This window comes from Centruroides sculpturatus, unplaced genomic scaffold (genome assembly GCF_000671375.1).
Source record: "Centruroides sculpturatus isolate CEXI.00-Female unplaced genomic scaffold, Cexi_2.0 scaffold237, whole genome shotgun sequence".
Taxonomy (NCBI): Eukaryota; Metazoa; Arthropoda; class Arachnida; order Scorpiones; family Buthidae; genus Centruroides; species Centruroides sculpturatus.
Genome location: NW_019384532.1, coordinates 647,763 through 663,564, shown reverse-complemented (window position 1 = coordinate 663,564; position 15,802 = coordinate 647,763). Strand labels below are relative to the sequence as shown.

Here is a 15,802-nt window from a genome sequence, read left to right as displayed (position 1 = left end):
ATCGTGAAAAATAAAGACATTATTAAATCTGCTAACGTTGCGAAAGGGGTTAAATCAATTTCTAAACAGAGATGAAGACATTAGATCATGTTGAGAAATTGCTTTTGCTTTGGATAATTGAAAAACAATGTGCTGGAGACAGCGTATCGGAAACAATTATTGCGAGAAAGCTAAAAAGATACATGCTGATCTCATGAAAAATCAAGCAGGAACTAGCCAGGAAAGCGAGGTGTTTAAAGCCAGCCATTTTTTTTTTACATGAGAACGAATGAATCATTTTTACATTACTTCTTATGGGAAAGGTTGGTTTGGTATACGTCCAATTCGGTATAAGTCCGAACATCAGAAACGGATTAAGGTCGTATACCGAGGTTCCACTGTATAAGAAATCAAATAAAGAACAGGAATTATTTATTGTTTTTAAATTATGAAGTTTAATTTTGCTATGGTAATATTTTAGATTACATAATATAGTAAACAAATTTGTATTCTAAGATTCATAATAAATTTATTTCTAAGATTCGTTCTAAGTTATAAAATAAATCTACTTTTTTCATCAAAAGGAGTGTTCCTATATGATTTTTTGTCAATAGCAACTTTATGCTAAGTTCCGAAGGATGTACAATTTATTTTTACTATATTAGTTTTTAGTTAAAATCTTACCATACACTTTTAATATCATGAATTGCATATTTAGAAATATTTAATTACATATACAGTAATTATATGAATTATTGTAATGTTTCAAGTATTTAAGTTTCTCTCTCTCTTTCTCTCTCTCATTAACTTTCTCTTTCCTTTGGACACTTTTCATACACTTCATGGGGTTACCCAGGACCACAGTGAGTGTGACTGCATGTTGAGGAGTGAGGTCTGACATATTTACACTATTTGAGAATGATAAATATAATATTCATTAACAGAAATATATCGTATATTATTTATATGATCAAAAATCATTCAAAAATAAATTAAAATCAAAAATATAATATAGTAATCCTATTTTCTTTCTTTACAAATGTTTAACTTGATAGAAAATAGATTTTGAATCTAATTGAATATATTTAGGATTGTTAGTGAGTCTTAGATTGTTAGATTGTTACTTTTATAAACATGCCTACTAACAACTAATCTTCCATAGTCAAGCATTAGAATCATATCTAAATGGTATTATTCTGATTATTTTCCTTGAGCTAATAGACTCCTAATATATTTGATGATCTTCAATCTTAAACTTGACTAACAGGATATAAATAAAACATATTTAGCATTTTATTGTATGAATGAAGTATCACACCCAAAATATTTGAAAAAATATAATGTTTTAAATTTTCAAATATTTATTTGTTTAGTGTGAACAATAGAAATAAAATTAATAAATTAATTTTATATGTTTATAAATGCATTTTATGTATTTAATGTAATATTTTACAGAGGTCAAACTCCAGCTGATGCAGAATTTAATTTTTTGGATCATGCTAAAAGATTGGATATGTATGGAGTTGAATTACATCAGGCCAGAGTAAGTATCAATTCTGAATAAAAGTAAATAGAACATTTATAAAAAATATTTATTATTGTGAAAATTATTATCATTAGGAATTTTTATTCCTAAGAATACAGTTTCTATAATTATATAAAAATATTTAAAATTTTTATATATTTAAATGAATGTTAACAGAAAATATCAATTTCTATTTATAAACAATATCATATATGTTTAATTCAGTAATTTAAAATTAAAGACAAATGATTATCTATAAAACAGCTGATAGAGAAGTTATATGTTTTAAATAATTAATATTTTATCACTTTCATCAATAAAAGAAATTAGACAAACTTTCACATAAAATTGTAAGTGTACGAAATATGATGAGAGATGTAAGTTGCAATGAGACTACAAATAAATATGCAACTTGAGGATCAGTCAGAAGTTATCTGCAAAGTTCTTGTAAATTTTATTACAAGGTATTTGAGAAATAAATCTTTGTATCATTTTTTAACATAGTTCCCTGGCTTCTCAATACACTTGCTTCATCTGTCCACAAGCTTCTGAATTCTTTGCAGAAAAAAGTTTTAAGTTGATACACAAACTAGGTATGCACACTATCAAATATATTTAAATTACTGCAAGAAATCAGCTTTATATACACCTTAGGAAATCAAAACTTTAATAAATATTGGTCAAAGTGTCTTACATACATAAGGATGCTAAGTTCTTCAGAAGTTTTGATTGAAAGAACCTTAAATGGAAGATTTTTTTAAATAGCTTTCTCAATTTTATAGAAAACCTGTTTTTAATTGAATATAATTTATATTTTTTGCATCTCATATCCAAAGATTTACAGATATTCTCTATATAGTATTGCATTAGATTTTGAGATCTATAAAATAATAGGATTTTATAAATACTAGTTATCTTAAGATCAGGTATATTCTATTCATTTTCAAGAGTGATAAATGGATAGACGTTTTGATGTAATAATTTAATAATTCTCTGCTAATAGCACTCTTCCTAAGATTTAAAAATTTTTAAATTCTTTTATCTTAAGAACAGAAAAAAGTACACATATTTGTGTTTTTATTTGGTATTCTATTAAATATATATAGATTTTTTTAATCACTAAATATGTTATATTTATGTAGGATGTCAGTTTAAAATAATTTGATGATTGCAATGATATCTACTTGATAACTTATTTTTGTTTGTTATGTCTTGTTATTCAGTATATGTTATATCTATTTTTTCAATTAATTAAATAAACTTAAAATTAATATAAAAAATAATCAAAGTATGAACTATAGATTCAAAAATGAAGTCAAATCATAAACATTAATTGTGAAATATCTTATTGAAATAAATGCATAGCATATTACTTTTTTGATTATTATTATTTTTATAGGATTCAATGAATAAAGAAATTCAGTTAGGAGTCACTTCAGCAGGTTTGGTAGTCTTTCAAAATAACTTAAAAATTAATACTTTTTCATGGTAAGTGTAATAATTATTTAGAAAATATTAATATTATACTATATTATATTATGTTATTATATGTGTTAAAGGGCAAAAATACTAAAAATATCCTTTAAAAGGAGGCAATTCTTTATTCAGTTAAGAAGAGAAGGTGTAAGTTCATTTTTGCTTTATTTTTAATTTTCTAAACTTTAATTTATAAATATTGATATTAAATGCATTGTTTATAATTGATGTACTGTATAAATCAATTATGTTTGTATCTGAGTGCATGGCAAAAATGTCATGAAGATAGAATTGTCCAATTACTTGCAAAACTCAGCATGCAACTATATCTGTGCCTCTTTCTAGTAAAAGTAATTTGACTAGAGGTTAGCAGTCATCATCTCATGATAATTTTAATAATTGTAATAACTTCTAGTCAAACTGCCTACCTTCAGTCAAATGTCTTTACATTTAATTATTAAATTAGCCTTACTTTGGCAGATTGTTTGGCATTACTTAAAAATCAGGCTTTATGTATTTATATATACAGTATTCAGAAGATGTTATGCAATGACAGAGATTGTTATTCTACACAAGAATGTTTTGGGGTCTACAAAATTTTTTTAAAATTAGGTGTTACAGTATCTAACTTTGCATACATTGGAGTCACTTCCAGAATGCTTGCAAACAGGTTGGCCAAACACCAAGAGAAACATAATAGATGTACTACCAATACAATAGTATCAATAAATTTATACTTTTTAAAATAATTTTACATTTAGCTGATATTTATGAACATATGATTTTATAGATAAAAAAGATACAACTTTCAGAAATGCAAAACACTAAATTTAATTTTTTTATGAAAGCATTTCTGTCAAAGGAATGTGTAAACTTAGCACTATATTCAAATATCAAGACAATAATTGCTAAGTTAAGGTAACAAAAATATTCTTTTTATGATTTAGTTCAGCAGCAGCACAAATAAAATATAAACTTTATATAAAAACAAAATATAAAATTAAATTTTGATATTTGGAATGATTCATATTTGAATTTTAAATTGAATTTAAAATATTGAAAACACATTTAGATTTATAAATTTATGAATTTTTATGTTCTAATATGCTCTAAAATGAAAATGTTTCCAAAAAAAAGAAATATTTTGATTATTTTAACAAGTCATTATTTTTATAGTAATTCTATTAACTATATGAATAATTGAGGAAATATGAAAATAAAAGAATGCTTTAATGCAGTAAATTGTAAATTCACATTAAAATAAATTCTAGTAGTTTTGAGTAGCTTCACTCATCATTAAGAAGTGTGGAAAAAAATCTGTTGTCATGTAAGTATTGCCATGGAAACGAAACATGGCTGTATTGTTTCCATAGCAATACTTACAATAATAGTTTGCAACTATTCAAATTTATATTATTGTAACAGTGGATTTAATCCAATAAATTATTATTTTTATATTTTTTACAATCTTAATTTTTTGCAGTCATAAGTTTATTATTAATATGAGACACTTCTGAAAATAATTATTCAATACCTTGATTATAGATGTTTCAGTTTTTTTTTTGTTTGAAAAATAATTTTTAATTCTTTTATTGCTGACCACAAAGATATCAAGTTGCAATTTAAATATGATTAGATAAATACCCTTGAATTTGGAATTTTATTAAAGTCCAAAAATAGTCAGGATTGTTTTTTTGTTTAATTTGTATTGATTTTAGTAAAGCAGAATTTTTTGAACTATTTATTAAGAAATTGGAGTTTTCTAGAGTGAATCTATAAATTTTGCATACATTTAATGTGAAATATAAATTGCTAATAAATATTTTATTTTACAGACAGAAAGTTATGATAATATGGTGGGCTTCAATATGCTTAATTATCGTTCTTGTAAAAATCTGTGGAAATCCTGTGTTGAACATCACACTTTTTTTCGACTTCATGCTCCTCAACGTCCATCTCGTCGTCTATTTTTTGGAGTAGGATCGAAATTTCGATATAGGTGAAATTTATCAATTATATAATTGATTATCAAATACACTTAAACTTTTAGTTTTATTTGATCTTGTAAGAAAATTAAATAAAAATCATTTTTAACATGTTTTGCTTACTTTTAAAATCTTAAATTTTTCAAATATAACAGTAAGAGATTATTTTAACTTATTTAAATTCATTCTTGTAATTCTTAGAGAATATTAAATAAAAACTGTATAATAGATTTAATTCATAATATTGATTTATATATTTTTAAAATTTCATTTTTTAGTGGAAGAACAGAATATCAAACATTGGAAGAAGGTAAAAAAAGTGCTAGACCTGAAAGAGATTTTGCTAGGTTTGTTGAGTTTTTAATTATTCAAAAAAATATTGAAATAAATGTCAAATATAAACTTATATATATATATCAATTATAAACTCTGAAGAATTTATTTTTAAAACATATGTATTCCTAATACAGAAATGCAAACTATTGTTTCTTTATTATAAAATATAAGAATCATGGTTCTTATGGTAAGAAAGAAAAAAAGAATTGAAATCCTCAATAATAAAACTTCTTTCGCATTACTTTTATTTATTTTAAGTATTTTTAAATAGATATTTCTCTTACTATGAATTTTAAATATTTCTTTAGGACTGTTAGTAAAAGATATATGGGTCCACCTGTGCCTCGTGTAATTCGTGAGGGATTAGATATTTATGGAAAGAAACCACCAAGACCAGTTACAAGGATTAATGGAACATCACATATTAGACCATATGACAGTTTAAGTAAAATTAAAATTTCAGAATCTCATTATATTCCTCGGAAAGCATGGTTTACTCCTTCAAGGTTAGTGAAAAAATGAATTTTAGATGATAAATAATACAGTCAACTCACCTTAAAGCAAACACCAATAAAGTGAATTCCTTCATTAAAGCAAATTTTGCCATTGACCAGGCAAAATGCCATTATTACAATGCTAATTTTCATGTGATAAAGTGAACAAAAATTTTTCAGAATTTGATAAACTGAACTGTAAATTAACTCCACAACCCTTAAGAAATAACCCTACTTCCAGTTATGGTTGCTTTTTACAGTTTTTGACATAAACAATAAAAATCAGTATTGTAATAAATGTTCTATTTTGAGTAGTATTTTTCCTCATAGTAAACAAAAAAAAAATCAGCAGTCAAAGACAGCTTTGACTTCTGATTGTAAAGCAATTCAAACATCTGTTTTTAGTGGACCATTCTATTGTACTCAGAAAATAGGGTTAGTGTTTAAGGACACCTGCCCCTTTAAATGGATGTGATCCCATGCAAACATGTGCTAGTTTGCATATTGGGATCACATCCATTTAAAGGCATGTCAAAACAATGATGCCAAGTTTTGGCTACACTGCAGCAAATTTGTTTTTTTTGTTTTTTTTACTCTTTTGGCATCAGAAATATTTTCTACTTTTTAAAATAATCTTTACCAGAAAAAAATTATGAATTTCTTTTAGCTTTGTTTTGTTTAACCACTCTGATATACTACTCCACACTTAAATGGCAAATAGTGATTGGTTGGTGATTAGTGAAAGTGGGTGATTGGTTAACAAACATAATCCGTTCCAAGACTTTGTTCGCTATCCGAATTGTTTGTTAACTGATTATCAATTTACCATAGGTTTTTATGGAAATTTGATTAATTTGTTCTGGAGACTCCAAAAAATAAAAAATATATACTTTCTTACTACTATTATTTATATGTAATAATAAAAATACATACGTAAATAGTCTTGCGTTTTTATTAGTCATGTTTTTTCAGTTTGAAAGGGTTAAAGANTCATAAATACATATATATATATATATATATATATATGTAGTTATACATACACTATATTATTAAAAATATTTGGACACTCACTTTTCCGTAATCTGTCTGTTAAATCTGATATTAATAATGAATGGAATAACTCTGCTACTTCAGTGTCTCCATTTTTCTTAGAAGTATTTTCACTAAATGTTGATATATTTTAGTTGGAATTGTTTTCCATTTCTCTATGTGAATATTTGTAAAGTTATCCACTGAAATTGGGAGAATTGATATGGTTCTCAGTAGGTGTTCCAGTTCATTCCATAGATGCTCAGTGGAATTAAGATCAGAACTGTGAAAATCATTCAAGTTCTTCCATATTCATCTCATTAATCAATTCTTTTGAAGATTTCATTTTGTGAGTTGAACATTGTCATACTGAAACAGAAATGATCTTTTTACAAATTGTTGCCACAAAGGATAGAGAATTATCCAAAATGCAAATGTAAACTTTAGCATTGAAAGTGCCTTGGTTTACATGGAAACAATGAAGTCTAGGTCAAGTACAAAACCAAACTCTGCTCCAAAGCTCCAAACTTCTGCTACCTCTGCTGCCAAACTTTACAGTTGGCATAAGATATTCACATAGGAATCATTCTCCTGCCATTTGACTAGACCATCTGTCAGGTAGTCAAAGATGAACCTTCATTTATTATTCAAAAGAATATTTCCATTATCCAACAGTTAAGTAACAACATGCTCTTCACTATTTTAACTAATGCTATACATTTTTTATAATGATCTAAGGCTTGCATGATCATGAAAACTTATGTTTTTGAGTTTATGATGAATAGTTTTTGTGCTGACATAGCCTGATGAGTTAATTTGAAACTCTACAATGATTTGTTTGATTGATGAGAAACAATAATTTTGTGCTACTCCTTTAATGCTTGACAGCCCTTTTTGATGAGTTGACATGGTCTTCTCTTCAAAACTGAACTGCTATTGCTGCAAAATATTTTTAGTTAACAATTAAATTATTTATAATTAAATAAAAGTGTTTGCAAAGTGGTTTGTGAAAGTTGAAATAACCTATTCATAAACCTATTTGCTTTTTGCTGTAGAAGTGGCATCCTATAACAGTGCCATATTAAAAATCTCTGTGCTTGTCTGTGGATTCTATCTCAATACTGGCACTACTTGTCTGTGCAGATTTGATGACTAAGGGTTACCTTTTATGCCAGTAGTTTTCAATCTTTCCATGACCTCATGACTGTAATTGGCTATGCTTTAGATGTACAGTACCCCCTTGTGCAAATAATTAAGACAGATGAAAATGCAATAATAATAATAAAGATGCAATGCAGTTTTCATTTTTATTATTTGTTAATACCTTTGAATCTTTGTAGCAATGAATCAATGGCATTTACAAGCAATTTAATCATACTGGTATTGCATGTATTCATATGCAAAATTGTAAAATAAAGCTATTTTAATTGGCTCTTACTCTGAATTGCCTTTAATGGAAAGTTTGAGCTTAATAATGAGTACAGATGTCCTTAATATTTAATCATAATGCTGACCAGATAACTCACATTTCTTCTTTAATTCTTAAATTCTTGTGACAGTCCGAACTATTGTTTGCAATTGTTTATAATTATATGATTACAAACACATTCATTAATGAGATGTGGCTACTTTTAATAAATCTGAATAAATAAGTCTGAATACTTTTAATAACATAGTGTATTTGTTTAATTACAATATTTACTAAATTTAAGTATCATTATGTATCTTTTAATAATTCATACATGGTATACAAGATTTATCTTAATTCTAGCTCAATTTGGAGATTATAATCCTGATGTACATAAAAATGGATATTTATCAGGAATCCAACTAGTGCCAAATCAAACAGCTGAAATACAACTTAAAATAATGGAACTCCACAAGCTTCACAAGTAAGCTAATAAGATATTAATTTAGATGAAAATTCATGTTGTCATGTTTTTGGGCTAAATTAAAATACGTCTGCTTTAGAATACGTCCAATTCAGAATACATCCTGTTTGGAATATGTCCTGTTTGGACGAAACAAATTTTGCTCGGTATACGACTTAATTCAATTATACGCGCCATCTATGAACAAGTAGCACTATCAGTGTACTAGACCAGACTAGACGTTCGCGATGCAACGGTTTATAACTTTGTTAAATTTCTTCTGATTTTAATTTGTAAGTAAAATTTTATTATTTTTATTAATTATGAATTGCAAGAAGGCAAATGAAAAGCAACAGAAAACTAAAAAAATGACTAGAATCACAATGAAATTGATAAAAGAGATTGTTGAGAAATATGAGGATGGCATGCATGTTCGAGATTTTAACTGTTGCATACTGTATTCTGAGAACGACAATATCGACAATCGTAAAAAATAAAGATATTATTAATTATTAAATCTGCTAACGTTGTGAAAGGGTTAAATCAATTTCTAAACAGAGATGAAGACATTAGATCATGTTGAGAAATTGCTTTTGCTTTGGATAATTGAAAAACAATGTGCTGGAGACAGCATATCGGAAACAATTATTGCGAGAAAGCTAAAAAGATACATGCTGATCTCATGAAAAATCAAGCAGGAACTAGCCAGGAAAGCGAGGTGTTTAAAGCCAGCCATTTTTTTTTTACATGAGAACGAATGAATCATTTTTACATTACTTCTTATGGGAAAGGTTGGTTTGGTATACGTCCAATTCGGTATAAGTCCGAACATCAGAAACGGATTAAGGTCGTATACCGAGGTTCCACTGTATAAGAAATCAAATAAAGAACAGGAATTATTTATTGTTTTTAAATTATGAAGTTTAATTTTGCTATGGTAATATTTTAGATTACATAATATAGTAAACAAATTTGTATTCTAAGATTCATAATAAATTTATTTCTAAGATTCGTTCTAAGTTATAAAATAAATCTACTTTTTTCATCAAAAGGAGTGTTCCTATATGATTTTTTGTCAATAGCAACTTTATGCTAAGTTCCGAAGGATGTACAATTTATTTTTACTATATTAGTTTTTAGTTAAAATCTTACCATACACTTTTAATATCATGAATTGCATATTTAGAAATATTTAATTACATATACAGTAATTATATGAATTATTGTAATGTTTCAAGTATTTAAGTTTCTCTCTCTCTTTCTCTCTCTCATTAACTTTCTCTTTCCTTTGGACACTTTTCATACACTTCATGGGGTTACCCAGGACCACAGTGAGTGTGACTGCATGTTGAGGAGTGAGGTCTGACATATTTACACTATTTGAGAATGATAAATATAATATTCATTAACAGAAATATATCGTATATTATTTATATGATCAAAAATCATTCAAAAATAAATTAAAATCAAAAATATAATATAGTAATCCTATTTTCTTTCTTTACAAATGTTTAACTTGATAGAAAATAGATTTTGAATCTAATTGAATATATTTAGGATTGTTAGTGAGTCTTAGATTGTTAGATTGTTACTTTTATAAACGTGCCTACTAACAACTAATCTTCCATAGTCAAGCATTAGAATCATATCTAAATGGTATTATTCTGATTATTTTCCTTGAGCTAATAGACTCCTAATATATTTGATGATCTTCAATCTTAAACTTGACTAACAGGATATAAATAAAACATATTTAGCATTTTATTGTATGAATGAAGTATCACACCCAAAATATTTGAAAAAATATAATGTTTTAAATTTTCAAATATTTATTTGTTTAGTGTGAACAATAGAAATAAAATTAATAAATTAATTTTATATGTTTATAAATGCATTTTATGTATTTAATGTAATATTTTACAGAGGTCAAACTCCAGCTGATGCAGAATTTAATTTTTTGGATCATGCTAAAAGATTGGATATGTATGGAGTTGAATTACATCAGGCCAGAGTAAGTATCAATTCTGAATAAAAGTAAATAGAACATTTATAAAAAATATTTATTATTGTGAAAATTATTATCATTAGGAATTTTTATTCCTAAGAATACAGTTTCTATAATTATATAAAAATATTTAAAATTTTTATATATTTAAATGAATGTTAACAGAAAATATCAATTTCTATTTATAAACAATATCATATATGTTTAATTCAGTAATTTAAAATTAAAGACAAATGATTATCTATAAAACAGCTGATAGAGAAGTTATATGTTTTAAATAATTAATATTTTATCACTTTCATCAATAAAAGAAATTAGACAAACTTTCACATAAAATTGTAAGTGTACGAAATATGATGAGAGATGTAAGTTGCAATGAGACTACAAATAAATATGCAACTTGAGGATCAGTCAGAAGTTATCTGCAAAGTTCTTGTAAATTTTATTACAAGGTATTTGAGAAATAAATCTTTGTATCATTTTTTAACATAGTTCCCTGGCTTCTCAATACACTTGCTTCATCTGTCCACAAGCTTCTGAATTCTTTGCAGAAAAAAGTTTTAAGTTGATACACAAACTAGGTATGCACACTATCAAATATATTTAAATTACTGCAAGAAATCAGCTTTATATACACCTTAGGAAATCAAAACTTTAATAAATATTGGTCAAAGTGTCTTACATACATAAGGATGCTAAGTTCTTCAGAAGTTTTGATTGAAAGAACCTTAAATGGAAGATTTTTTTAAATAGCTTTCTCAATTTTATAGAAAACCTGTTTTTAATTGAATATAATTTATATTTTTTGCATCTCATATCCAAAGATTTACAGATATTCTCTATATAGTATTGCATTAGATTTTGAGATCTATAAAATAATAGGATTTTATAAATACTAGTTATCTTAAGATCAGGTATATTCTATTCATTTTCAAGAGTGATAAATGGATAGACGTTTTGATGTAATAATTTAATAATTCTCTGCTAATAGCACTCTTCCTAAGATTTAAAAATTTTTAAATTCTTTTATCTTAAGAACAGAAAAAAGTACACATATTTGTGTTTTTATTTGGTATTCTATTAAATATATATAGATTTTTTTAATCACTAAATATGTTATATTTATGTAGGATGTCAGTTTAAAATAATTTGATGATTGCAATGATATCTACTTGATAACTTATTTTTGTTTGTTATGTCTTGTTATTCAGTATATGTTATATCTATTTTTTCAATTAATTAAATAAACTTAAAATTAATATAAAAAATAATCAAAGTATGAACTATAGATTCAAAAATGAAGTCAAATCATAAACATTAATTGTGAAATATCTTATTGAAATAAATGCATAGCATATTACTTTTTTGATTATTATTATTTTTATAGGATTCAATGAATAAAGAAATTCAGTTAGGAGTCACTTCAGCAGGTTTGGTAGTCTTTCAAAATAACTTAAAAATTAATACTTTTTCATGGTAAGTGTAATAATTATTTAGAAAATATTAATATTATACTATATTATATTATGTTATTATATGTGTTAAAGGGCAAAAATACTAAAAATATCCTTTAAAAGGAGGCAATTCTTTATTCAGTTAAGAAGAGAAGGTGTAAGTTCATTTTTGCTTTATTTTTAATTTTCTAAACTTTAATTTATAAATATTGATATTAAATGCATTGTTTATAATTGATGTACTGTATAAATCAATTATGTTTGTATCTGAGTGCATGGCAAAAATGTCATGAAGATAGAATTGTCCAATTACTTGCAAAACTCAGCATGCAACTATATCTGTGCCTCTTTCTAGTAAAAGTAATTTGACTAGAGGTTAGCAGTCATCATCTCATGATAATTTTAATAATTGTAATAACTTCTAGTCAAACTGCCTACCTTCAGTCAAATGTCTTTACATTTAATTATTAAATTAGCCTTACTTTGGCAGATTGTTTGGCATTACTTAAAAATCAGGCTTTATGTATTTATATATACAGTATTCAGAAGATGTTATGCAATGACAGAGATTGTTATTCTACACAAGAATGTTTTGGGGTCTACAAAATTTTTTTAAAATTAGGTGTTACAGTATCTAACTTTGCATACATTGGAGTCACTTCCAGAATGCTTGCAAACAGGTTGGCCAAACACCAAGAGAAACATAATAGATGTACTACCAATACAATAGTATCAATAAATTTATACTTTTTAAAATAATTTTACATTTAGCTGATATTTATGAACATATGATTTTATAGATAAAAAAGATACAACTTTCAGAAATGCAAAACACTAAATTTAATTTTTTTATGAAAGCATTTCTGTCAAAGGAATGTGTAAACTTAGCACTATATTCAAATATCAAGACAATAATTGCTAAGTTAAGGTAACAAAAATATTCTTTTTATGATTTAGTTCAGCAGCAGCACAAATAAAATATAAACTTTATATAAAAACAAAATATAAAATTAAATTTTGATATTTGGAATGATTCATATTTGAATTTTAAATTGAATTTAAAATATTGAAAACACATTTAGATTTATAAATTTATGAATTTTTATGTTCTAATATGCTCTAAAATGAAAATGTTTCCAAAAAAAAGAAATATTTTGATTATTTTAACAAGTCATTATTTTTATAGTAATTCTATTAACTATATGAATAATTGAGGAAATATGAAAATAAAAGAATGCTTTAATGCAGTAAATTGTAAATTCACATTAAAATAAATTCTAGTAGTTTTGAGTAGCTTCACTCATCATTAAGAAGTGTGGAAAAAAATCTGTTGTCATGTAAGTATTGCCATGGAAACGAAACATGGCTGTATTGTTTCCATAGCAATACTTACAATAATAGTTTGCAACTATTCAAATTTATATTATTGTAACAGTGGATTTAATCCAATAAATTATTATTTTTATATTTTTTACAATCTTAATTTTTTGCAGTCATAAGTTTATTATTAATATGAGACACTTCTGAAAATAATTATTCAATACCTTGATTATAGATGTTTCAGTTTTTTTTTTGTTTGAAAAATAATTTTTAATTCTTTTATTGCTGACCACAAAGATATCAAGTTGCAATTTAAATATGATTAGATAAATACCCTTGAATTTGGAATTTTATTAAAGTCCAAAAATAGTCAGGATTGTTTTTTTGTTTAATTTGTATTGATTTTAGTAAAGCAGAATTTTTTGAACTATTTATTAAGAAATTGGAGTTTTCTAGAGTGAATCTATAAATTTTGCATACATTTAATGTGAAATATAAATTGCTAATAAATATTTTATTTTACAGACAGAAAGTTATGATAATATGGTGGGCTTCAATATGCTTAATTATCGTTCTTGTAAAAATCTGTGGAAATCCTGTGTTGAACATCACACTTTTTTTCGACTTCATGCTCCTCAACGTCCATCTCGTCGTCTATTTTTTGGAGTAGGATCGAAATTTCGATATAGGTGAAATTTATCAATTATATAATTGATTATCAAATACACTTAAACTTTTAGTTTTATTTGATCTCGTAAGAAAGTTAAATAAAAATCATTTTTAACATGTTTTGCTTACTTTTAAAATCTTAAATTTTTCAAATATAACAGTAAGAGATTATTTTAACTTATTTAAATTCATTCTTGTAATTCTTAGAGAATATTAAATAAAAACTGTATAATAGATTTAATTCATAATATTGATTTATATATTTTTAAAATTTCATTTTTTAGTGGAAGAACAGAATATCAAACATTGGAAGAAGGTAAAAAAAGTGCTAGACCTGAAAGAGATTTTGCTAGGTTTGTTGAGTTTTTAATTATTCAAAAAAATATTGAAATAAATGTCAAATATAAACTTATATATATATATCAATTATAAACTCTGAAGAATTTATTTTTAAAACATATGTATTCCTAATACAGAAATGCAAACTATTGTTTCTTTATTATAAAATATAAGAATCATGGTTCTTATGGTAAGAAAGAAAAAAAGAATTGAAATCCTCAATAATAAAACTTCTTTCGCATTACTTTTATTTATTTTAAGTATTTTTAAATAGATATTTCTCTTACTATGAATTTTAAATATTTCTTTAGGACTGTTAGTAAAAGATATATGGGTCCACCTGTGCCTCGTGTAATTCGTGAGGGATTAGATATTTATGGAAAGAAACCACCAAGACCAGTTACAAGGATTAATGGAACATCACATATTAGACCATATGACAGTTTAAGTAAAATTAAAATTTCAGAATCTCATTATATTCCTCGGAAAGCATGGTTTACTCCTTCAAGGTTAGTGAAAAAATGAATTTTAGATGATAAATAATACAGTCAACTCACCTTAAAGCAAACACCAATAAAGTGAATTCCTTCATTAAAGCAAATTTTGCCATTGACCAGGCAAAATGCCATTATTACAATGCTAATTTTCATGTGATAAAGTGAACAAAAATTTTTCAGAATTTGATAAACTGAACTGTAAATTAACTCCACAACCCTTAAGAAATAACCCTACTTCCAGTTATGGTTGCTTTTTACAGTTTTTGACATAAACAATAAAAATCAGTATTGTAATAAATGTTCTATTTTGAGTAGTATTTTTCCTCATAGTAAACAAAAAAAAAATCAGCAGTCAAAGACAGCTTTGACTTCTGATTGTAAAGCAATTCAAACATCTGTTTTTAGTGGACCATTCTATTGTACTCAGAAAATAGGGTTAGTGTTTAAGGACACCTGCCCCTTTAAATGGATGTGATCCCATGCAAACATGTGCTAGTTTGCATATTGGGATCACATCCATTTAAAGGCATGTCAAAACAATGATGCCAAGTTTTGGCTACACTGCAGCAAATTTGTTTTTTTTTTTTACTCTTTTGGCATCAGAAATATTTTCTACTTTTTAAAATAATCTTTACCAGAAAAAAATTATGAATTTCTTTTAGCTTTGTTTTGTTTAACCACTCTGATATACTACTCCACACTTAAATGGCAAATAGTGATTGGTTGGTGATTAGTGAAAGTGGGTGATTGGTTAACAAACATAATCCGTTCCAAGACTTTGTTCGCTATCCGAATTGTTTGTTAACTGATTATCAATTTACCA

At 25.7% G+C, this 15,802-nt stretch overlaps 1 protein-coding gene across 1 annotated transcript in view; it reads left to right on the top strand.

The window, feature by feature from the left end:
• Window positions 1-15,802, top strand: part of LOC111623074 (tyrosine-protein phosphatase non-receptor type 4-like) — a 65,450-nt gene that overhangs the window by 26,001 nt on the left and 23,647 nt on the right. Inside the window, exons 7-13 of the mRNA XM_023365557.1 lie at window positions 8,596-8,716; window positions 10,619-10,706; window positions 12,088-12,176; window positions 12,248-12,311; window positions 14,000-14,163; window positions 14,428-14,496; window positions 14,794-14,991. Coding sequence (XP_023221325.1) covers window positions 8,596-8,716; window positions 10,619-10,706; window positions 12,088-12,176; window positions 12,248-12,311; window positions 14,000-14,163; window positions 14,428-14,496; window positions 14,794-14,991 — 793 coding nt within the window. The remainder of the gene's footprint in view (window positions 1-8,595; window positions 8,717-10,618; window positions 10,707-12,087; window positions 12,177-12,247; window positions 12,312-13,999; window positions 14,164-14,427; window positions 14,497-14,793; window positions 14,992-15,802) is intronic.